This window comes from Hevea brasiliensis, unplaced genomic scaffold (assembly GCF_030052815.1).
Source record: "Hevea brasiliensis isolate MT/VB/25A 57/8 unplaced genomic scaffold, ASM3005281v1 Scaf1, whole genome shotgun sequence".
Classification (NCBI taxonomy): Eukaryota; Viridiplantae; Streptophyta; class Magnoliopsida; order Malpighiales; family Euphorbiaceae; genus Hevea; species Hevea brasiliensis.
Window position 1 is genome coordinate 7321368 of NW_026614585.1, and position 24552 is coordinate 7345919.

General features: G+C 29.8%; 3 protein-coding genes and 1 non-coding gene across 10 annotated transcripts; 2 read left to right on the top strand and 2 right to left on the bottom strand.

Moving 5' to 3' along the window:
• The first annotated feature begins 260 nt into the window (after window positions 1-260).
• Window positions 261-9630, top strand: LOC110644074 (uncharacterized). Of its 6 annotated transcripts, none has more exons than XR_009146438.1 (8): window positions 261-459; window positions 1041-1110; window positions 1210-1298; window positions 7045-7419; window positions 7515-7638; window positions 7749-8047; window positions 8131-8232; window positions 8966-9630. XR_009146438.1 is itself a non-coding variant. In XM_058141382.1 (3 exons), the coding sequence occupies exons 1-3, from the start codon at window positions 7910-7912 to the stop codon at window positions 9236-9238; spliced, it is 513 nt and encodes a 170-aa protein (XP_057997365.1). In that variant the 5' UTR covers window positions 7645-7909; the 3' UTR covers window positions 9239-9630. The 6 variants fall into 6 exon arrangements, 1 of the variants encoding a protein (XP_057997365.1); XR_009146439.1 differs by having other exon boundaries at window positions 7053-7419; XR_009146441.1 differs by having other exon boundaries at window positions 7129-7419.
• On the top strand, window positions 1534-7038 carry LOC131176329 (uncharacterized). The gene is made up of 2 exons (XM_058141381.1): window positions 1534-5291; window positions 5371-7038. Exon 1 carries the CDS (start codon window positions 3036-3038, stop codon window positions 3957-3959), a length of 924 nt encoding a protein of 307 aa, XP_057997364.1. The 5' UTR covers window positions 1534-3035; the 3' UTR covers window positions 3960-5291; window positions 5371-7038.
• A 5507-nt stretch (window positions 9631-15137) lies between the features above and the next one.
• Window positions 15138-17656, bottom strand: LOC110646512 (probable amidase At4g34880). Of its 2 annotated transcripts, none has more exons than XM_021799971.2 (5): window positions 16995-17656; window positions 16680-16894; window positions 15987-16232; window positions 15681-15879; window positions 15138-15587 (listed from the first exon to the last, which is right to left on the bottom strand). In XM_021799971.2, the coding sequence occupies exons 1-5, from the start codon at window positions 17517-17519 to the stop codon at window positions 15216-15218; spliced, it is 1557 nt and encodes a 518-aa protein (XP_021655663.2). In that variant the 5' UTR covers window positions 17520-17656; the 3' UTR covers window positions 15138-15215. The 2 variants fall into 2 exon arrangements, with proteins under 2 accessions (XP_021655663.2, XP_057997405.1); XM_058141422.1 differs by having other exon boundaries at window positions 15987-16235; window positions 16995-17612.
• Window positions 17657-23061: 5405 nt separating this feature from the next.
• Window positions 23062-23168, bottom strand: LOC131176379 (small nucleolar RNA R71). Its single transcript, XR_009146471.1, has one exon. It is a non-coding gene; the product is annotated as a small nucleolar RNA R71 (small nucleolar RNA).
• Between the last annotated feature and the right edge of the window lie 1384 nt (window positions 23169-24552).

The window sequence follows — 24552 nt, forward strand, 5'->3', positions numbered from 1 at the left end:
AATGAGGTTTTAAAGGAAATGAGTTTATTTTTGAGTCAAATACTATATTGGTGCATACATATTATGTGAGATATGTTGGTGTAGAAATTAGAATTTTATAGATTTATTAAACTATTTATGAGAATTATATGTAATAAAAAAAAAGAAAGATGAGATATTCTATTAAATTTTTGTAAATGAGTATAAAAAAAATTGATATGAAAAGTTACAGATATTTTGGGAAATTTATATATATATATATATATATATAAAATTGGGAATGGCATCAGAGCATTCACTATTTTGTAATGACCCTAACTAATAAGCTTCGGTCAGTTTTGGCCCTCGTGCACAAGGTTGGCAGCGTCGGATCCAATCGTCATCTATTTCCAGTGATGAGCCCAGTTGAATTCCCTCATTCAAATTGAATCAAGATTAGGGATTTAACGTTTTAGATCTCCTTCGAAGTTAATAGCAAAGGTACAGTCACAACGCTTCCTCTTGAAATTGATGCATTGCTGTATCATTGTGATTAGTTTTAAATGAGTTGAGATCTGATCTGTTCTTTAGCTGTTGAAATTTTTTGGATGTGATGAATTGTCATTTGGCTGCGCTTTAATTTCAATTCTAATTAAATTTTACAAAAAATGGAAGATGTGACTTCAATTTGCCTAATTCAGCTACAGAGATAACTAGTGTGTAAGTAGATCTTGGATGGTTTTGGTCTGTTACTATTTATTTTATCTGTGATTATTAATAATCGGTTTTTATTGCTTTGATTTTTGTTACTGGGGTCCGAAGAGGCATCCAAAGAAGTGGCTAGTACTTTGCAAAGTTGTGGGTTTGGTTTATATTGGGTTTTAGATACTAAGGACTGAAGATTAACCTTTTTGTAAGCTTGAATTGAAACGAATTGATGTCATAGATTATCGTACTTTTTTTTTTAATTGGTTGACATCAATATTTCCTTGTCATATGTTGTTCCTAAATTCTTCTTTCTCATTCCTTTTGCCTCTTGATTTTATTGTTTATTAGATTGTTATAATTTGTTTGGATTGTAGGGAAGAATTTGGATGACAAGAGCATCAAGGATCCGGTCTTTAGTTTGGAAAGTTAGCGATAAGCATCCAGGTTTACCTTTGTCTATATAATAATTATTGTCGGTTGCTATCATTAACGTAATAATGATTGCCTTTGCTTTGCATTTCTTGATCGGTGTTTTTTTATCAGGTTATAATGCAAGTGATTCAGACTCAGATGAATTTGAAGGATGATTCTTGATAACACAAAATTGGTTTCATGACCAAAACAATTGCGATGTGAGATGGCATCCATCTTTTCTCTGTTTCCTTGTACTTATTTTACTTCTTTTTTATTATTAATAATTAGCATTCTGTTGGTTAATTATTTAGTGTAGCACCATATTTCTAAGCTAATGATATGAAAGATCTTTGGTGTGATCCATGCAATCAACTGTTTTACTTACATGATTTCTAGAGCATGGTGATATATATATATATATATATATATATATATCTATTTGTTGTAAGATAGTCTTACCTACTAGATGGAGCTAAAAATTAATAAAAGTAAAAAATTTCCAAAGGACCTCATGCATACTATAATGAACTACGGATTGAACAAATCTGCAGTTTGCAGATTACAAACTGCATATTCTGCAATCTGCAGTTTGCTGCATATTTTGCAATCTGCAATCTGCAATCTGCATCTGCATATTCTGTAGATTCTACAATCTGCAATCTGCATCTGCAGACAGATTCTGCAATCTGCATATGTAGATTCTGTAATCTGCATTGCACTACCACATAACTATATTACATGACCTGATTAATAAATCAGTGCATTTAAAACAACATAAATGTATACAGGCATTTTGGAACTGATATAAGTTATACACTAAAATATATTTACAACTTCAAGAATTACTTAAGAAATCATATTTGCCCATCAAGAAAAGATCTAGATCCTTTGTTCCATTTTTTTTTAATAGAAGATCTTTAATTCAGCTAGGACTATCTAGCATAACTAAATAGTGAATATCTTGTTTAGTAGCAAACATGTGTATACATTATTTAAAAAGTAAACTTCGGTTGCCGAAGTTTCCACCTTTGGCTGCTGTAGTGCTCTCTGGACAAAATAGATTTAAACACTTAAAAACTATCATTTGAGGAGTGAACTTTGGCTGCCAAAGTGGCCACTTTCGGCTGCCTAAGTGCTCTCTGGACAAAAGGCACAAAAAGGTCACTTAGGCTTTAAAAACTCATAAATTTTTTATCCGATCTCGGATTTTCGATCTGTTTGAACCATTAAAAAGCTAATTTGATAAAATCTTCAATGAAAATACTTTTAAAAACAAATTTTCATTTCTCAAAAGTAAAAAATTACACTTTAGTCCTCCTTGGTCAAGAAAAAGTTAAAGATAGAGATACTAAGAAGTTTAGAAATTCACAAATTCTTAACTTGTTAACCTGAACTCTGATTTTTGATCCATTTAAACCACTGGAAAGCTAATTTGATAAATTTTTCAATGAAAACACTTTCAAAAACAAATTTGTATTTTTTAAAAATAAAAATTTCATTTTAGTCCCCCTTGGTTAAGAAAAGTTAAACATAGAGACACTAAGAAATTTAGAGTAATCTAGACTTGAGCCAACATAACTAATTAAATGAGATTCATAAGATATATATAAAAAATAAATAAAGATTATATTATAGGATCCCATAAATGTTTACTTTCTTATCTTGCTCTTCCTTAACCTTGATTTGAAGCAATTTGACAATTTTGAATCTAGGGCCTACAAACTCAACACAAATATTTTCAAGGTAGAATAGTAGCACACTAATTATTTATTATTATCAAAATATGGATTAAGACCCCTAGGTCCAATAATTTGTTCTGAACAAAATTAATGGCATTATTAAGCTATACTCTCTTCCTTTAAACTTGTTTAGTATTCATGGAAACTATTGACACAATAAGTCTATATTTGCTGGTTTGATATGTAGAAATCAAGAGTTCCTTTCGAGCTGATCGTATGTGGATGTATAATAGACTTGTGCCAAGTCGGAAAGGGGTCACTACTGAGTTCATTAATGGTGTGCGTGGATTTATAGAGTTTGCACTAATGCAACATAACTTTGTTTCTAATGGGAGTATATGGTGCCCATGTTCAAGATGTGAAAATAGTGGGTTTCTAGCGACAAATATTATTACTGCGCATTTATATAAGTTTGGGTTCATGCCTAACTATTATCATTGGGTTTCACATGGGAAGCTTTTTATACCAATTTCGAGGCTAGAACCTGGTGTGCATGCAAGCATTGAAACAGTAGTTGATAGTGCACCAGTAAATCCATACTGCACTATGGTATTTGAAGTTGTTGGTCCTTGTTTCAACTTTGATTGTGATGGATTTGATATGAATGATGAAGAAGAACCTCCAAATCGAAATGCTCAAGACTTTTTGGACATGTTAAGAGCTACAGAAGAGCCATTGTTCTCTGGATGTATGACTCATACTCCACTATCAGTGGTGTGTAGGCTACTAAACATTAAGTCTGAGTTTAACATGAGCGAGAACTGCTATAACCGAATTTTGCTTCTTCTAAAAGAGCTCTTAACTGAAGATGCTAAGTTACCCAATGACTATTATAGGACCAAACAGATAGTTGCAAAGCTTGGGTTAATAGATGTGTGCAATACAGGTTATATCCTATATTACAAGCATAACAAAGACAGAAGGGATTGTCCAAAATGTGGTCACCCACGTTACAAGCCTAGTAGAATTAGTGATGGAAAGCAAAAAGACATTCCATATAAAGTACTACGTTACTTTCCTCTAACTCCAAGACTACAAAGGTTATATATGTCAACAAAGACAGTTGAACATATGAGATGGCATTGGAAAACTCATCGAGCACCTGGGGTGATGAGTCATCCAAGTGATGGAGATGCATAGAAAAAGTTTGACCAATGCCATCTTAGCTTTGCATTCGAGCCTCGAAATGTTAGGCTTGGTCTTTCAGCTGATGGGTTCTCTCCTTATGGACAAATGGCCCATCTTTATTCATGTTGGCCAGTAATTATCACATCATACAATCTTCCACCTGGAATGTGCATGAGCAGCCCTTACTTGTTCTTAAGTCTTGTCATTCCTGGTCCAAAAAGCCCTGGGAAGAACATAGACTTATACTTGCAACCTCTCATTGATGAGTTGAAACAATTATGGGATGTTAGTGTGGAGACTTATGACTCTCATAGTAAACAGAATTTTCAAATGTGAGTAGCACTTATGTGGACTATTAATGACTACCTGGCTTATGGAATGTTGTCTGGATGGAGCATGCATGGTGTATTGTCATGCCCTTGTTGTATGGGAAAAAGCAAGGCATTTTACATGAAAGATGGGAAAAAGACTTCATTCTTTGATTGTCATCGTTAATTTTTGCCCATAGATCATTCATTTCGAAGGGATAGAAAATCATTTTTCAAAGGAAGGGTTGAGCGCTTTATTCCTCCTCCTAGGCTATCTAGTGAAGAGGTTTGGAGGGAAGTATGTGACCTGCCAAAATTTTTTGATGATCTTGCATTTGATAAGTTGTTGGGATTTGGTGTTCAACATAATTGAACAAAACAAAGCATCTTTTGGGAATTGTCGTATTGGTGCATAAATCTTATTCGGCATAATCTTGATGTGATGCATATTAAGAAAAATGTCTTTGATAATATATTCAACATAGTAATGGATGTCAAGGGTAAAACAAAGGACAATTTAAAAGCTCGAAGGGATGTGCAGACTTATTGCAATCATCTAGATATTGAAGGAGCACCATGGGAAAATTATAAAGCCCAAAGCAGCCTACACATTATCAAAGGATCAAAGAAAATTGATATGTGAATGGGTAAAAAAATTAAGGCTTCCAGATGGTTATGCCTCCAATTTGTCTAAATGTGTTGACATAAGAGATTGCAAATTGTCAAGGATGAAGAACCATGATTGTCATGTGTTTTTGGAAAGGTTGCTACCAACTACATTTCGAGATTTGTTACCTGAGCCACTTTGGTATGCCTTAACTGAGATTAGTTTATTTTTTAAGAGTTTATGCTCAACAGTGTTACAAGTAGAAGACATATAGAAGCTTGAACAAAGCATTATGTTGACAATATGCAAGTTGAAGAAAATATTTCCTCCTACTTTCTTTGATTCCATGAAACATTGGCTGATACATTTACCATATGAAGCAAAAGCTGGAGGTCTAATTCAGTTTCGGTGGATGTATCCTTTTGAGCGGTTAGTTGCTAAAATATCCTATTTGACAAAATAATTAATTTACTTGTATAAGATTTGAACTAAAACTATCTTAATATAGGATGCTACACGATCTCAAGAAGAAGGTGAAAAATAAAGCTCGTGTGGAGGGATCAATATGTAAAGCCTATCTCATTCAAGAAACATCAACATTCACTTCCTATTATTTTCAGCCTCATGTTCAAGCTATGCTAAACAAAGTTAGTTGGAATGATGATGGAGATGAAGTTGATGCCCTTGATGGTTGCCTGTCCATGTTTGTGCACCCAGGATGTCCGACTGGGAAGATGATAGAAAGATATTTGTCTGATGATTAGTGGTATGCGGCACGCCTATATGTGTTGTTAAATAGTGAAGCGGTTCAACCATTTGTACAGTAAATTATTAATTTTGGCAAATTTATCGAGATATATAGTATGAGTGGCAAAAATTTAATTATAATTTATATTGCTTTGTAATATCTTTGAAGATGAGTTGAGAAGAAATTCATAGCCTTGAACAGATTGATAAAGAGATAAATAGTAGATTTGCTAAGTGGTTCGAAGCTTATGTCAGTATCTTATAACTCTATTAGAAAAAAAAGGAGAAAAACAATTTCTATTTTACTAAGCATATGTTTGGTTGATTTGGTGTATTGATAGGTTTTTGATCCAGTAAACACCATAGTTGATGAGCGGTTAAAAAATTTAGCTTATGATCCATATAAATGGGTGCAAACATGGCCTCAGTATTTTACTAATGGCTACAGGTTCGACACGCTCACTCATGGCTTGAATAAATCAACTATAAACAGTGGTGTGTGCATCAAAGGAAAAAGTTGGAGTGAATATGAAAGTGACTACTATGGAATGCTAGTTGATGTTATACAACTAGAGTATCCTAATCCAACAAACAAAAGAACTACTTTGGTGTTGTTCAAGTGTGATTGGTTCAATCCAACTTTGGATCGAGGGTGGAAGCTTCATAATCGATATGGTCTAATTGATATCAATCATAAGAAACGGTTTTTGAGCTATGCCTATGAACCTTTTGTTTTGGCTGCACAATCATAACAGGTGTACTTTTTAGAATATCCTAGTAAGAAGAAAGAAAGGGTTGATTGGTGGGCTGTGTGTAAGGTCAAAGCTAGAAGTAGAATTGATTCTCCAAATGTGCCTACCAAGAGGATGATTGTTATACTGCATCAGTCCCAATTGTCACTGATGGTCTTGAGTCTCTAATTCATGAAAATGGTGAAGTTAAAGAACATGAGATTGAGGAAGAAATTCCTGAAAATGAAGGAGCAGATGAAATTGATAGACATGAAAATGAAGAAGAATTAGATGAATCTGACTTTGATTCTTCTGGAGATGAAGAAGATCAACAAAGTGATGTTAATATTGAGTACAATGATAGTGAAGACAATGAGGGTGAAGAATAATAAGATATTTTATAATATATCTTTGTGCTTGTCACTATGTAGTTGCTTTTACAATTTACATTGAGAATATAAAATCTATCTTATTTCAACTTTTATTCTATTTAATCTAACTTATGATTTTATGTGGTTTTTTTTACTTCTATGTGCAGTAAACATGTGTATTGCTACAAATTAGTAATAAAAATGAATTTGGAATCCTTATATGTTAATTGCTAAAATTATAAATGAAGCAGCGTCATTTAAAGTGAAAATAAGCATAAATGGTTACTATAATTCGTGTTTATCTAAGTTCTTTATGATTACTATTCTTACTAGATTTTCAGGTTAACTAATTATGCCAAGAGGTAAAGGTCGTAAATGTTTTGCCACTAATCGAGGAGGCATAAATGCAACATGCAGAAGAGACTCCCCACAACCATAATCCACTTCTCAGGCGGTTGTTCCTCAACTATTAGCCCTTTCACCTCAAGATGGTAGTTCTAATCAACCATTAGCCCATTCATCTCAAGATGGTAGTTCTAATCAACCATTAGCCCCTTCATCTCATGAGAGTGGAGCTGAACAGCCTGCACCTGCTTCTCAAGATATTGGTACTCAATAACAAACACCTACATCTCATGAGATTATTCAGTCACAACCAAGATGATGCATTGTTCGTGGCATAAGACCATTGACTATAAATGGTGATACGTAAGTAGTACATATTGGTTCCTCAAAATTAAGTAATGTATACATAAATCATGAGATTATTCAACACATGAAAGTGCTTTTTATTCATTTTGTAGGTTTCACCCACATGATGCTGTTTGGGATGTCACAGAAGCATTTAAAAAGAACTTCCATGGCTCATGGCCATGTTGGTGCAAGGTTCTAGCTCATAGTCGGGACCAATGGTTCAATCCTTTTGAGGTTTAAATACTTAATTGCAATATATGACTAACTAATCTTCTTTACTAAAAGTTTATGTTTTAATTTCATACATAAATTAAACTGACATGTTTTTTTTGTGCTTGTTGTAGAGAAATTATTCCATTAAAGATGAGCATAAAGATATGATTCGGGATACATTTAAGCGTGTGGAGAGTGGAAGGTTGAGTGACACTTTAGGAAAGGCCAAAAAAGCATTTTAAAAAATGAAGAAATACCAAAGTGGATTAGTCAAAATCATTAGGATGATTTAATGAAGCATTGGAATACAGACAATTTTAAGAAAATATCATCCATCAACTCAAAGAATAGAAAGTCGAGCAATAATGGAGAAGGTCCATCCTTACATATTGGAAGATCAGTTGCATTTGATGAATATAGAAGAAGATATGTAGGTGTTTATAAGTTTTAAACATGCTTAGCATAATTTAGTTTTGCTTAAATTAACATTGATTATTTGTTTCATGATTGTAGGGAGAAACGACTAATCAAGTACTTAGGGAAGATGAATTATACTTGAAGATTCATAGGATAAAAGATGATAAGTGGATTTGTGGGAGGTCAGAAAGAGTGTGGGTAAGTTTTTATCCCCTTATTTCGTAGTTTTCTCACTTTAGCTTTTGTTCCTTGTCTTAGTAGATAGGTTTGTTATTATTTTACATACCTTTTTACAATTATGTCTTGTTCTTTTTTTTTTTTTTTTATCTACTTTGGTAGAACCTTAGAGTATTGTGTTTAGTGATTTTCAAGCAATCACCAGCTAAATTTAATAATATACTATTCTGTTGAGCTTTTTTCCACAAGTACTAACATATCCTTTGATATGCTGTGATAATTCCTTGCATTTGATATGCTGCATATAATCTTTGTTGAATTTTTAAATTTTAGCTATGCATTTTGTGATTTTCTAGTAATTCCTTGCATATGATATGTTGTATATGATACTTCCTTGCATAGGATATGTTGCATCTGATAATTCCTTGCATTTTGAGATAAACAAGACCTATGTGTTGGATTTTAACCGTCTATATTCTGCATATGATCTTTGTTGAACTTTTCAATCTTAATTGGGCAATTTCCATGGAAAAATGCTACCAATAATTCATTAGTTAACTCTTGTTGACACATTACACTTAAATCCATTGCTATGTAATTGGAAATATTAAGTTGAACTCAACATTTCATTAGTTAACCTTGTGTTATCAATGCAAAATCTCTATACCTCTACCCTCATAAAAACATAAATAAGATCTCTTGTTGATAAATATTGTGATGTCTGATAATAACTAATTTTTTTTTTTCTTTTCAGAATACATTCACAAGAAATACTAAGCAAAAGGTAAGTGAAACATCAACCACAAGAAATGAAGATGGTTTCGAAGTACAGGAAAGAGATGTGGGATTAAACAGGGCAACAGAGGAAAATGAGGCACAAGAATGCAATGAAGACAATAATATCTTGACTTTGCTACAAAATATCCCAAAGGAGCAAGTGTTGAATACTTGGATTGACACAATTGGTGGAGCAAAGAAAGGAAGAGTGTATGGCCTTGGCTCAAAAACTTCAGTTGTAGGAGAATAAACCCATGTTAGTTTTGTCCACTCTAATGCTCCAACTCCTCCAACTATCCCTCCCCAACAAGTTATTGAAACACCTGAGTTTGAGTAAGCAGTTAATCACGTGGTGGATCAGCGGGTGGATGATCAGGTAGATCAGCAGGTGGATAATTGGGTGAATTAGCAGATGGAGCTTATGCAAGCACGTTTTCGTGAGGAAGTAGAAGTAGTAGTCCATGCTGTCATGAGGAGCATGTTTGGTTTCTTTCCGCAGCCACCAGGAAATGGCCCTAGTTCTTCCTCACAACCGCCCCCACATATTTAGAGTTTATGCTATGGTTTTTGAAGTGTAAAACATGTTTTGGCTTTATGTTATCATTAGCTTTCATCTTTTGAATACAATATTACTTTTTGCAATGGTTGTGTATGGTTATTTTGTTGAGATTTAAATGGTTGATTATATATATATATATATATATATATATATATATATATATATATGAGTACTTTATTAGAATTTAAACGGTTTCAATTATTGATTTTATCGTATTTCAAATTATATGGGAAATTCAAATGACTACTTTCTTATATGCTGATTGTGCCTAGCCAAATTTACCTAGGGCCATCCTTAGCTAAAATTAGCTAGGGATGTTTTAGCTAATTAAAAAAAAAAAAAAAAAAACTGAATTCTCCTTGTAAATTTAGCTAGGAGTTTAGCAAGGGACATCCCTATCTAAAATTAGCTTGGGACGTTCCTAGCAACTCTCAAAATTAAAAATTAGAATCCTACAGATTTAGCTATATCCCTAGCTAAAATTAGCTAGGGAAATTACCTAGTTAATTTCAAAAAGAACTCAATTGGAATTACCTAGCTAATTTTAAAAAGAACTCAATTGCTTTAGCAAGGTAGTTAGGATTATAGCTACGAAAATCCCTAGCTAAAATTAGCTAAGGAATACATACGTAGCTTAATTCCTAGCTAAATGTAGTTGGGGATGGCACCTTTCCGTAGCTAGAATTTAGAGTCCAATAATGCAGCTACGGACTTTAGCTAGGGACAATTGCTTAGCTAAATTGTTTTTAGCTAGGGATTTTTGCAAATTAGCTAGGGATTTGTCTCTAGCTAAATGACAATTTTCTTCTAGTGTTAATTTTTATAACAATAAAATATTTTTCATTTATTTAGTAGTTTCAATTCAATGGCTATAAGTTAATAATAATAATAATAATAATAATAATAATAATAATAATAATAATAGTGAAATAAAAAGAATATTAAATTATTAACATAAAAATTAATACATATTAATCATAAATAAGTCAAATTTTTATATTTTATTTTTATAACTTTTGATTTAGACTACACTTTTTGTCTTTCAAATTTTTTAATAAAAATTTATAATAAAAATAATAGAAAATATAACAATATGATAAAAACATTTATTAAAGATATAAAATAATTTAAGATTGATTAATTAATATGATAGTTGATTATGAGATCACATATTAATGGCTAATTTTCTTTAAGTTAATGGCCATCACTAATCTTTTATTATTATTGTTGTTGTTGTTAAATTATTTTTTTATTTTAAACTATTATTATTATTATTATTATTATTATTATTATTATTATTATTATGGAAGATGATATGTGGTAAATAATATTTTTGCATAAATGGATTTATAAAAATAATAATATAAATAATTTTTAAATATTACATTTAATCATAAAATATTTTAATTTTTTAAAAATTAAATTTCAAGAAAAATAATAATTTAAATCATAAATATTGAGATATATTGTAAATAATATTGATAATTAAAAGAGAAATAAAAAAATTAAATAATTATTATTATTAAAGAAAATTATTAATGGAAAGTGCTACGTGGCATTCCTTGGGAACAACACTATGCTCTTTATATACACACACACATTAGTATAATGCCCATGCTATACACGGGTAATTTATAATTTATAATTTTTTAATTTAATTCTTGATTAATTATTATTATTAAATTAATTTTAAATTAAAATTTCTCTTTTATTTAATTTAATTTAAATAAAATTTTACATATAATAATAAATTTTTAATTAATTTATGATGTAATTAATGAAAATACATATTTAATTCTTTTTATACATATACTAATAGTAGTTTCCATGATTATTTTTATAATAAAAATACTTTATTCAAAAAATAATTTAAATTTCATAAAATTTTTATATTTTATCTCATAATTTATTTAAATCAATATTTATCTTTTAAAAATTACAGGAAATACATTAAATTAATGAGAAAATAATATTATTTTAAATATATATAAATATAATATTTTTTCTTATTAATATAATAAAAAAATAAATTACTAATAATGAATTGAATTATTTAATTTTAATAATAATAAAAATATATAACATTATTATTAATTAAAAATAACATTCTATTATATTATTTTTTAAAAATATTACATCTAAGTGTAATTTTTTTTATTAATTGGTTGTATTTTTTATAAAATAATTTTTTGATAAAACAATTATCAATTTACATAAATTTACAATATAAGATAAATATATTTCATAAAAATTAAAATTTTAAAATATCATTATTTTCTAATGTCATAATAAATATTAAAAATGCATACTATTTTTCGAAGACAGATTTCATAATTTTAATACTGTAACTTTAATTTTTTTTAATTATCTTTATTTATAGCTAAATTTTCGGTACAATTATATTTGTAATTTATCTTTAAAATTCTACTTCTAAATAAAAATATAATTGAGAGATAATTTATGTATAAAAATATAGATATTTAATTAAAATTTAAAAATAATTCAATAGAAAAATAATGATAATAAAATATGAATAATTAAAATATTAGTTATTATTGCATTTAATATATAATTACAATGAAATAAAATATTTATAAGTTTAAGAAATATTAAATAAGAAATTTATAAAAAATTAATAATTAAATAAATATTAATTAAATATACTTAAATAAATAAATTTTGAGAATGATAACTAATAACTTTTGATAGAAATAATAAAAAAATAGTGCAAATTAAAAAAAAAATTTTTGAGAGCATTTAGGTGAAATGAAAATACTTAATAAGAAGAGAGTGCTTGATATGTATCGAAGTGTTTCATATGACATACTATATATAGACAAACAAATGAAAACTATTTAAATAAAATATTAATTTATAATTAAATATTATTTAATTGAAAAATGATAACAAAACCTTTAAATTTAATTTTTATAATAGTAAAATATTCCTAGTTACTTAGCTGATTCAATTAAATAGTCATAAGTTAATTATAATAATAATTATAATAAGTATTAATTAATATTAGGAAACATTCTATTATATTATTTATTAAAAATGCTACATCTAAGTGTAAAATTTTTTTATTAATTTAATATATTTTTTATAAAATAATTTTTTGATAAAAATAATTATCACTTAAAATAAATTTATAATACAATATCAATATATTTCATAAAATTAAAATTTTAAAATATCATTATTTTCTATTGATATAATAAATATTAAAAATACATACTATTTTACAAAAGACAGATTTCATAATTTTAATATTGTAATTTTAATTATTTTTAATTATTTTTATTTGTAGTTAAATTTTCGGCGTAATCATATTTATAATTTATCTTTGAAATTCTACTTCTATATAAAAATATAGTTAAGAGATAATTTATACATAAAAATATAGATATTTAATTAAAATTTAAAAATAATTTTGTTAAAAATTAATAATAATAAAATATAAATAATCAAAATATTAGCTATTATTACGTTTGATATATAATTATAATAAAATAAAACATTCAAAAGTTTAAAAAATATTAAATAAAAAATTTATAAAAAATTAATAATTAAATAAATATTAATTAAATATATTTAAATAAATAAATTTTAAAAATGATAAATAACAACTTATGATAGAAATAATAAAAAAAATAGTGCAAATAAAAAAAAAATTGAGAGTATTTAAGTGAAATGAAAATACTTAATGAGAGAAGAGTACTTGATATGTATCAAATATCTCATATTACATACTATATATAAACAAACAAATGAAAACTATTTAAATAAAATATTAATTTATAATTAAATATTATTTAATTGAAAAATAGTAACAAAAGATTTCAAATTCAATTTTTATAATAGTAAAATATTTTCGATTTACTTGACTGTTTCAATTAAATCATCACAAGTTAGCAATAATGATAATTATAATAAGCATTAATTAATCTTAAGAAAATGAAATAAAAATAATATTAAATTATTAACATACAAAATAATACATAGTAATTATAAGTAAGTCAAACATTTATATTTTATTTTTATAATTTTTTTATATAAACTATACTTTTTATCTCTCAAATTTTTTTACAGAGATTTTATAATAAAAATAATAAAAAATATATAATATAATAAAAATATTTATTAAAGATATGAAATAATTTAAGGTTGATTAAATTATATAATAGTTGATTATGAGATTACAAATTAATGATCAATTTTCTTTAAACTAATAGCCATCAATGACCTTTTATTATTATTATTATTATTATTATTATTATTATTATTATTATTATTATTATTATTACTACTACGAAACTTTTTTGCATAAATGAATTTGCAAAAAAAATAATATAAATAAATTTAAATATTACATTTAATCAAAAAAGTCTTAATTTTTAAAAATTATATTTAAAAAAATAATAATTTAAATAATAAATATTGAGATAGTATTGTAAATAATAAAGATAATTAAAAGAAAAATAAAAAATTAAATAATAATAAGTATTTATAAAATAATATAAATAATTTTTAAATATTACATTTAATTACAAAATGTCTTAATTTTTAAAAATTAAAATTTAAAGAAAATAATAATTGAAATCATAAATATTAAAATAGTATTTTAAATAACAATGATAATTAAAAGAAAATAAAAAATTAAATAATAATTAGTATAAAGAAAAATATTTATGATTGATTATGAGATTACAATTTAATAGTTAATTTTCTTTAAACTAATGGACACTAATGACCTGTTGTTGTTATTATTATTATTATTATTATTATTATTATTATTATTATTATTATTATTATTATTATTGTAGAGGGTAACATATGACAAATAATATTTTTACATAAATAAATTTAAAAAAAAATTAATATAAATAATTTGTAAATATTACATTTAATTATAAAATGTTGTAATTTTTAAAAATTAAATTTTAAAGAAAATAATAATTTAAATCATAAATGTTAAGTAGTATTATAAATAATAATGATAATCAAAAGAGAAATAAAAAAATTAAATAATAATTAGTACTTATAAAATAATATAAATATTTTTAAATATTACATTTAATTACAAAAATTGTTAATTTTTAAAAATTAAATTAAAAAAAATAATTTCAATCATAAATGTTAAGATAGTATTATAAATAATAATGATAATTAAAAGAGAAATAAAAAAATTAAATAATAATTAATATAAAAGAGAGTATTTATGAAAAGTGATATATGAGAAAATTTTTAAAGAAAGTGTCACGTGTCAGTTCGTTGGAATACCTTTCTATTTTATATATATATATATATATATATATATATATATATATATATATATATATATATATGTTTTTTTTTTTTTCAGTAACAATTTTGTTTTATTTATTTTTTATTTATTTTTAAGGAATCTGGCATTAAAAAGGTGCTATCAGACTAAACTTGCAAGTGCTGCCTTAGCCTCAAATGGGATAGAATGACATCGCATCTTATCTTTTTGCCCTCTGTTTGCAGGCAAATAGCGTTTGGCATTATTCAACTGGCAACCAATTGACTCTTAGATCACCATTTAGTCACGATAAATACTTGTAGAAACTAAAGAAACTTGAAGACTTTATTCTCAATCCTTCAGTTCATAATGAACTACAAGAGGCCTCCAATTTAGATTAAAGATTCAAGGCTTGAATGAAGGAGGCTTCCTAATCTTAGTAGCCTGCTCAAAGCCATAAGCAATCTCTATTAGTTTGGGCTCTGTACCTTTCAATCCTCCAAAGCAGATGCCGAAAGGCACCCCCTCAGTGTCATACCCAGCGGGGACACTGATTCCTGGATATCCTCCAATTGCAAGTAGAGTTGAGATATATGAGCTCCTTCTTAAATCATATGGAGTCACTAGTGCATCTAGTTTATGCTTCCTCACCAATTCCTCCAATCCATTTCTTGAAAGTTTGTTCAGATTTGCCACTGCTAGCTTCAGTAGCTTGCCAGCTCCCTTCAAAGATTCAGCAGCTTCAAACAAGTCTTGACCATATTCCTTGGTCTTTTCCTGCACAGCCATTGAAAAAAAAAAAAAAAATCAACCACATTGTGTAATCTATCAAGGACTGCATATTGAAATGAAATGAAATCACCCACTTACCAAGTTGGAGAATTTCTTATTGAAGGCAATGAGGTCTGCTAAGGTTCGCACTGGGGATTTCACCAATTGTTTTAGGTATCCATTTATTGCTGGCTTGAACTCAGCCACCAGCGCAAATTGTTCACCACTTCCAGTGAAATTTATGATCTCATCAATGTTGGAAATTTCCAAATGATCAATCAGAATTGTTCCCTTTTGCCTTTTTTTTTTGGCACCGAAATGTTTCATCGAGTTATGCTTATGAAAAATTAAACCAATTCTCTGGCAGATTATTAAACTAGTACTGTGAAAGTTTCATTCTATTACCTTAGTTTGTCGAAGTGGTGCTCGAAAGCTCGAGTTAGAACAGATCCCTCGTCATTATAGAACTTGAAGAAAGGATTCCTAACTATCCCTAATCGCTTCTCTTGAAGGCCATCAGGCTTAAGGAATTGCTTGTAGCCACCCTGTGGAATGAACTTGACTGCAGCTCTAGTCGCATCATCATAGTGATCAAAGCCTACAATGGCATCAAGGACATAAACAGCATCTCTCACTGTCCGGCACATTGGCCTGCTTCATCCAACATGTGACAATTCCTTTGTCATATAACAATCACAGCATACAATCCACAAATCAAATCACTTGTGTGCATATTCATGTCAAGAGAGACTAAATATACGACCATTGTCTAAGAACAAGTTCGAATTTCTTTTATAGAGAGAAGTAGAATCAGTAAGAACTTACGGAAAACTAGACAAAATGAATGCAGAAAAGTTCAACGAAGATAAACTAAAAGAGGTTTCCGCTATAGATGGATAGTCTGTGTGCTGCAGAGTACATGAATGCAAAGTTCAGCAGAGGAATTATTGTTTCAAAGAAATTCTTTTCTGAAGCAATTCTTATGAACACATAAAAATTGAGTTAGAAACTGGAAAAATCTTGGAAAATAAGCGGCATTGAAGAGCGTTACACTGTTTGTTATTTGATAGAGAGAAATTTAACATCAATATTACCTACCCAACTGTATCCTGTCGAGGGGAGATTGGGACAACTCCAGATCTACTAGTGAGACCAACAGTTGGTTTAATACCCACAATCGAGTTAACACTGGATGGACATAAGATGGAGCCATCAGTCTCAGTCCCCAGGGACACTGCTACCATATTTGCTGCTACTGATATTCCTGATCCGCTACTTGACCCACAAGGCCCTGCTGACAGAACATAAGGATTCTGCAACCAAACTCAAACATAATCCCTTTATTTATCTAATACGAAATTGAAATCACTTGGCTAATTAATAGGAATACAAGGACCTTCTCGTGGGACTTACCATTCCTTGATGTTTTCTTCCACAGAAGCCGCTAGGTAAAAAATTCGATCTAAAAGCAGCCCATTCGGTCATGCTAGCCTTCCCGAATATGATGGCTCCAGCTTTCCTTAACCTCACCACGACACCTGCATCTCGGGGAACGACTGAGCCAAGCAGCGCAAAAGAGCCAGCAGTGGTGTTGAGCTTATCCTTGGTAGCAATGTTATCTTTGAGCAGGATAGGAATGCCATGTAAACTATGCAAAGATCCTGGAGCCTTAGCCTTGCGCTCTTTATCGGCCTTATCAGCCAGGTAGAGAGAATCAGGGTTCACTTCTATGACCCCTCGAAGGAGAGGATTGAGCCTGCGGATTTCTTTGAGGTAGAACTGAACGAGTTGTCTGGAGGTTAGATGTTTCCGCTGAAATGCCAGTTGAAGATCATCAATGGTTGCTTCTTTAATTGAGAAAGCGATAGTTATCTTGGTGAAGAACCCACATAATAATATGGATACAAGAATTGAAAGAAGTATTGAATTGGTAGACATAGCTCGGCTCTGCTTAAATGAAGAGTTGAATCATTTAGCTTAATTATTCGCTCTGGATTTGGTACGGAGTGAATGAGAAATGATGTTGCTTTATAAAAGGATAAGACATCCAGAATTTATATTATACATAAAATTTCTTTTGTCGGGAGCATTTGTCCAACAATTCTTGAGATAATCATTTTCTTGTGCAATTTTAGAGCGCGCACTCGCTCTCTCTCATAAGATATAGGATTCATTACTCTTTAATTCAGAGAATAATAATAATAATTATGTGTTTATGAGGAGCACTCTATGTGCATGCTATTTTGAAAAATATTGTTACTTAGTCACTTTATTTTAGTGAAATTAATTAATTAATATCTGTATTTTGAAAACATAATATTTTAAAAAACACATTCTTAGATGAAAATAAAATTTTGCTATGTGGAGATTAAATATGAATTTACATTTTTTTAAAATTGTTCAAGCATTTTCATCCAATTTTCTAGGGTTCATTTTTGTGTTTTCTCTATTAAAAACAATTCTTCTATATTAACGTCTTGATTACTCAGAAATCTAAAGAAATTAATTAACTTTTTATGCATACAGTTTGTATCAATTTTTAATAAAATATGAAAAATAAAGAGAGAATGTTGGTAAAAAGTGTGGGTGCAAAGGGAAAGAATTATCTGTAAAGAGGTGTAAGGGAAATGGTCCAGATACCTTGGGTATATAAAAAAAAAAAATAACAAGAGGGACTAAATAGTTAATGAATCCAAATTATAAAGACTAAACTAATTAGTTTTACTAAAATAGATGGACTAAATTATAATTTGACTTGAATTAAAATATTTGACTAACAAAAAATTTGACGGAGGGACTAAATAATTTAACGAAAATAAAATAGATGTCTAAATATATTTTTCAAAATATAAGGACTAAATAATTAGTTTTATTAAAATGTAGAAACTAAATAATAATTTTTTTTCTAAAAATTCTATCCTTCTAATATTTAAATATTAATTGATACTGGGTTGGGTGCTGTTTGAGCCTTGAATTAAATTGAGATTGGTTTAGGTCGAATTTGAAATACTCTCGAGTTAATGATTTAAGGGTCTAAACAGAAATAAGATGGGATATAGATGAGTCAATTTTGCTCTCCTTTGTGTGTGTAATTGTTTTGGGTGAATTTTTATTTAATCTTTATATTTTAACAAAATTAATTATTTAGTTTCTGTATTTTAAAAAATACACCGTTTAATTCCTATGTTCTATTTTCGTTAAACTGTTTAGTCCTATTGTCAATTTTTTCGTTAATTTATACTGATTATACTATTATATAATCCCTCTATTTTAGTGAAACTAATTAATTATTTTGTATATTTTGAAAAAAATATATTAGTTAATCACTATAATTTGATTTCGTTAACTATTTAGTCCCATAATTATTTTTTATATCTAAATTACCCTAATCCTCTCTCCTTATTTCTTTCTTGTTTTCCCTTATTTCTCTATCTCATATTTATTCTCCTCTACACTCACATCCTTCTCTCCCTATTCTCTCTTTGCTTTCATTTTTTGATAAGAATGGTACAAAGTGTTTACATGCAAAAAGTTAATCAGTTTTATTAAATTTTAAAGTAATCAAGAAAAATTATTTATTAATAGAGAAAACACAAAAATATATCCAAGGAATTGAAAATTCAATATATATATATATATATATTCAGATTTAATCCTTGCATAGCAAAATTTTCATTTTATCAAAGAATATATTTTTCAAAATGTTGTGTTTTTCAAAATATAGGAATCAACTAATTACTTTCACTAAAATAAAGGAACAAAATAGCGGTATTTTTCAAAATACATGGATAAAACTAATTAGTTTCTTTAAGCTAAAGAGATTAAATAGTAGTTTGACTAGAATGGAATAATGAAAATTTTGACTAAGGAACTAAATAGTTTAATAAAAGTAAAATATATAGACTAAATAGTATATTTTTCAAAATACAATGACTCAATAATTAATTTCACTAAAATATAAGAACTAAATAACATTGTACCCAATTATTTTTAGTCAAAATTGAAACCATTAAAACCATAATCCAAATTGAAATTGAACTAAGCTAAAACTGACTTGAAATAAAAAAACAGCTGAATCTATAGCCAATTGATCTAATTTTAATCTATCTCCTAGTTAGTTATTTGCTTTCGATTTGGTGTGAAGGGAATGAGAAATGATGCTGCTTTATAAAAAGATGAAAATCCAGAATTTATATTAAATATAAAATTTCTTTTTTCTGGAGCATTTGTCCAACAACTCTTGAGATAATCATTTTCTTTCCTTTTTTTTTTTACCTAGGACATTAATATATGCATTTTGCATAGTCATTTAGGTTAGATTTTATGGCCATTTCATTTATTTGTTAATCACTTTTAGCTAATTTTATTAGTTATTTAAATAATTTTCCATAATTATCAATTTTTTGAGTTAATTTGTAATTTGCTTTGTTTTGTAGGTAAAATGGTGTTTTTGAGAGACTAAAAAGTAATTGTACCAGTAAGGAGTGATTTCCATAGCTAAAAATGTCAAAATAAAGCTTTAAGGTTGAAGAATGCAAAATTGCCAAAGTCTGTATAACCTGCTGCACAAGTTGTGTAGTTTCTACACAGGAAGAAGAAGCAATTTTTAAACCTACCGAAACCTGTATGACTTGTTGCATAACTTGTGCAGATTCACTCCTTGCTTATGCAGCTTCATAGAGACCTGTATGACTTGCTGCATAGCTTATGCAGTCTCATGCCCTGCATGTGCAGCTTAACGGAAGGCAGCAGTCAAAGTGGCCGAAACCTGCATAACTTATGCAATCTCACGCCTCAGTTATGCAGCATTAAGGAAGGAGCACCCAAACCTGCCGAAACTTGCACAACCAGCTGCATAGCTTATGCAGTCTGCTTATGCACTTTCATGGAGGACTTCAAAGCATGAAAAATCTGCACAACCAGCCAGCATAACTTGTGCAAAATCACGGGAAGTACCTGGAACCACCAATTCTGCTCAGAATTTGCATAGGAAGCTTGCACAACTTGTGCAATTGTTCATAATGAGCTGGCAGAAGAATTTTTTCATGTGAAATCCTTTCTCAAACAAGCCATTTTAGGGTTATTTGTCAGAAGAATATAAATAGTATCCTTATCTCATTTTGGAAAGGTAGGAGAAAGAGAAGAAAGTGAAGAGAGGTAGAGAAAACATCAGAAAATAGAGCAAGGGGCGTCACTTCCCATTTTTGGATTATATTTGGATTCTTCTTCTTTTATTCACCATTTTCTACCTTTCTTGTATTGGGTTTCTGTAACGCCCTAGGCAAATCCCACATCGACAAAACACGGGAGAGATGCTGGGTTTAGAAGTTGGCGGTTCGTAACCCCTAGTGACGCGTTTTAAAACCGTGAGGGCTTCGGCCCAGAGCGGACAATATCACTAGTGGGCCGAGCCATTACATTTGTGGTATCAGAGCCGCTCCGCATGCAACCTTGAGCAATGGTGGGGCAAACCTCAGTAAGGACGCTGAGTCCCATAAGGGGGGTGGATTATAACACCCTAGGCAAATCCCACATCGGCAAAACACGGGAGAGATGCTGGGTTTAGAAGTTGGCGGTTCGTAACCCCTAGTAAAGCGTTTTAAAACCGTGAGGGCTTCGGCCCAGAGCGGACAATATCACTAGTGGGCCAGGCCATTACATTTGTGGTATCAGAGCCGCTCCACGTGTAACCTTGAGCGATGGTGGGGCAAACCTCAGCGAGGACGCTGAGTCCCATAAGGGGGGTGGATTGTATCACCCTAGGCAAATTCCACATCGGCAAAAGACGAGAGAGATGCTGGGTTTAGAAGTTGGCGGTTTGTAACCCCTAGTGACGTGTTTTAAAACCGTGAGGGCTTTGGCCCAGAGCGGATAATATCACTAGTGGGCCGAGCCATTACAGTTTCTTAGTTCTTAGTATATTTTCAAGTTCTATTTCCATATTTACTCAGAATCTCTTTTAATAATTATGGATAGTGAGTAGTTTTTCATAGATTCTGGAGTTGGGATGTAATATTTAAGATATTTTGTGGATTTTAATTGGGTAATCCATATTTTGTGATTTTTATGAGGTTTTATCTATTTCTTGTGTGCCTAATTACATGCTTAGTGTAGGATCCCATTAAGTATTGTTCTTAATCCATAGTTAAAGCACTGAAAGGAGAAAATCCTGTGATAGATAATCAAGAAATTGGACTCAATTAATTTAGATCTAGAAATAGACTAAGGATTAAGAGGATTTACAGATTAATTAAGGAACCCAATGGGTTTTGATTAATTTTAACTCCACGAAAGTAGGATTAAGTTAATTAAGGCACTCTTTGTCTCACTCGAAAGGGTATTCAAAGGATTTAAGAATTAATCTCCTTAAAAGCCATAATTTCCATAAGATTGGATAATCAATTTAAAAATCCCAAATAGCTTGAATATGAATCCCCAAACTCCGGAATCGCCCTTTTTAATATTCTTAATTGTTACTTGAATTTAATTGCTTGCCATATTTCAATTTGCTCATTTTATTTGCTGCTGCTTGAGTTGAATCATTTATGTTGATAATTGGATTGTTGATTTTACATAAATAGATTTTACACCCTTAATTCTATCAATCATTCACTTGATTTACAAAATTAGCTTAAATTAGTCAATTTTTATATAAAAAATTCAATCATTAATACAACTCTTCGAGGGAACGATATCTTTTATATACTACTTGTACGACCTGTGCACTTGTAGTTGGGCCACATCAAGTTTTTAGCGCCATTGCCGAGGAGTTGTTTGTTTGAGATTGAATTCTTGATCATTTTAGTTGTTTCTAGTTAAACTTTTTTATTATCTTTTCATTTTGAGTTTGTTTATTCTTTTTAGGTACTCTTGATCTTTTATGAGAAGAGTTAGAAGCACAAGTGATACATCCTTATTGTTTAATCCTGAAGTTGAGAAGTTTTGTAGAGCTAATAAGAAAGAAACCAAAAAAAGGAAAGAAGCCTTGAGAGCAACTGAAATTAAAGTAGAAATGGCTAATGAGAGAATTAGAATTATTGGTGGCAATGGTGGAAACAATCAAAATAATGAAAATGAAGCTCATGGTGAAGAAGTTGTAAATGCTAATGTGCCTAGGGGAAGTATGATGGATCATGCATTCCCTCGTTTTGATGATTTGAGAGAGAGTATAATAAGACCAAGAATTGATGCAAATAGCTATAAGATGGATTTTAGGGTATTTCAAATGATTCAAAATTCCCAATTTGGGGGACATCCTTCAGAAAATCCACACACATATCTTAAGAAGTTTTCTATGATTTGTGATATGCAAAAACAACCTGGAGTATCTGATGATGCAGCAAGATTGAAGCTATTCCCATTCTCTTTAAAGGATAGAGCATTAGATTGGCTTGATTCTCTACCTCACAATTCTATTACAAATTGGGAGCAACTCACTGATGCATTTCTTGCACAATATTTTCCACCTAGAAAAACTCAAGAATTGAGGAATCAAATGACAGCTTTCAGACCAAGAGAAGATGAAACTCTCTATGAATCATGGATGAGATGGAAGGAGTTAGAGAGACAATGGCCACATCATGCCATTCCAAAATGGATGATAAACCAAAATTTTTACACCAATGTTACTCTTGCAATTAGAGGGATTATTGATGCTCAAACAGGAGGAGAATTTATTATGAAGCAAAAAGATGAAGCTTGTGAGCTATTGGAAAAAATTGCAAAGAATACTCATCTTTGGAGTATTCCAAGAGGACCAGCACCAACTCAAAAGAGGCAAGTGCTGGAATGTATGAACTTGATCCATTCAACATGATTAATGCAAAGTTTGATACACTTACAAATGTTTTGACAAAGAAAATAGAAGATTTAAGTATGTTGGTTAGTTCATCATCATCATTTGGAAGTTCTCAACAGATTGCCTGTGCAGAAGGAACAATGAGTTGTGGAGTATAATATAGAGAGCAGGCTGCATATGTTGGTAATTATGAAAACAAACAGATAGAGAATCCTTACTCTTAAACATATAATCCAGCTTGGAGGAATCATCCCAACTTTTCATGGGGAAATCAGCAAAACCAAGTCCCAAATCAGAATTTTCAACCACAACAGCAACAAGGAATTCCATATCAGCAAAATAGGCAACCATTGCCTAATTTTCAGTAGAGAAACATGAATCCTCCACTAAAATAGCAAGAGCAAGGTTCTACCACAAAAGCTTTGTTACAACAGCTTCTTGCCAACCAAACTAAGCATGATGAAGAGATGAAAGAAATGAAAGCAAGACTAGAATAGATGCAAACACATAACAGAATATTGGAAAACCAGATTGCAGAACAAGCATCTTCCTTAGGTATCAAGTCTTTTGAAAAACTTCCAAGCAGCTGGAAAACCCAAGAGAGCAGTGTCAAGCTATCACTTTAAAGAGTAGGAAGGTTGTAAACAATGAGAAGAGTGAAAAAAGTGAGAAGAGAGGAAATGAGAAAGAAATTGATGAGACTGAAAAACAAGAAAGTGAGAAAGAAAGTTCGAAAAAAGGTAAAGAGAAACTTGAAGAGAAAGAAGAGAAGTATATACCTCTAGAGCCTTATAAGGCACAACTTCCCTTTCCACAAAATTTTCAAAAAGCCAAGCTTGATAAGCAATTTGGGAAGTTCTTATAGGTTTTGAAGAAGCTATACATAAATGTGCCTTTTATTGATGCTCTTTCCCAAATGTCCTCTTATGCAAAATTCTTTAAATAATTTCTCTCAAACAAGAGGAGACTTGAAGACCATAAAACTGTAGCTTTGATAGAAGAATGTAGTGCCATACTTCAAAGGAAACTTCCTCCTAAGCTTAAAGACCCTGGAAGTTTTTCAATTCCATGCCATATTGGAGAATCATGTTCTACAAAAGCTTTATGTGATTTAGGGGTTAGTGTTAGTCTTATGCCCCTTTCCATCTATAAAAAGCTTAATATGGGAGATCT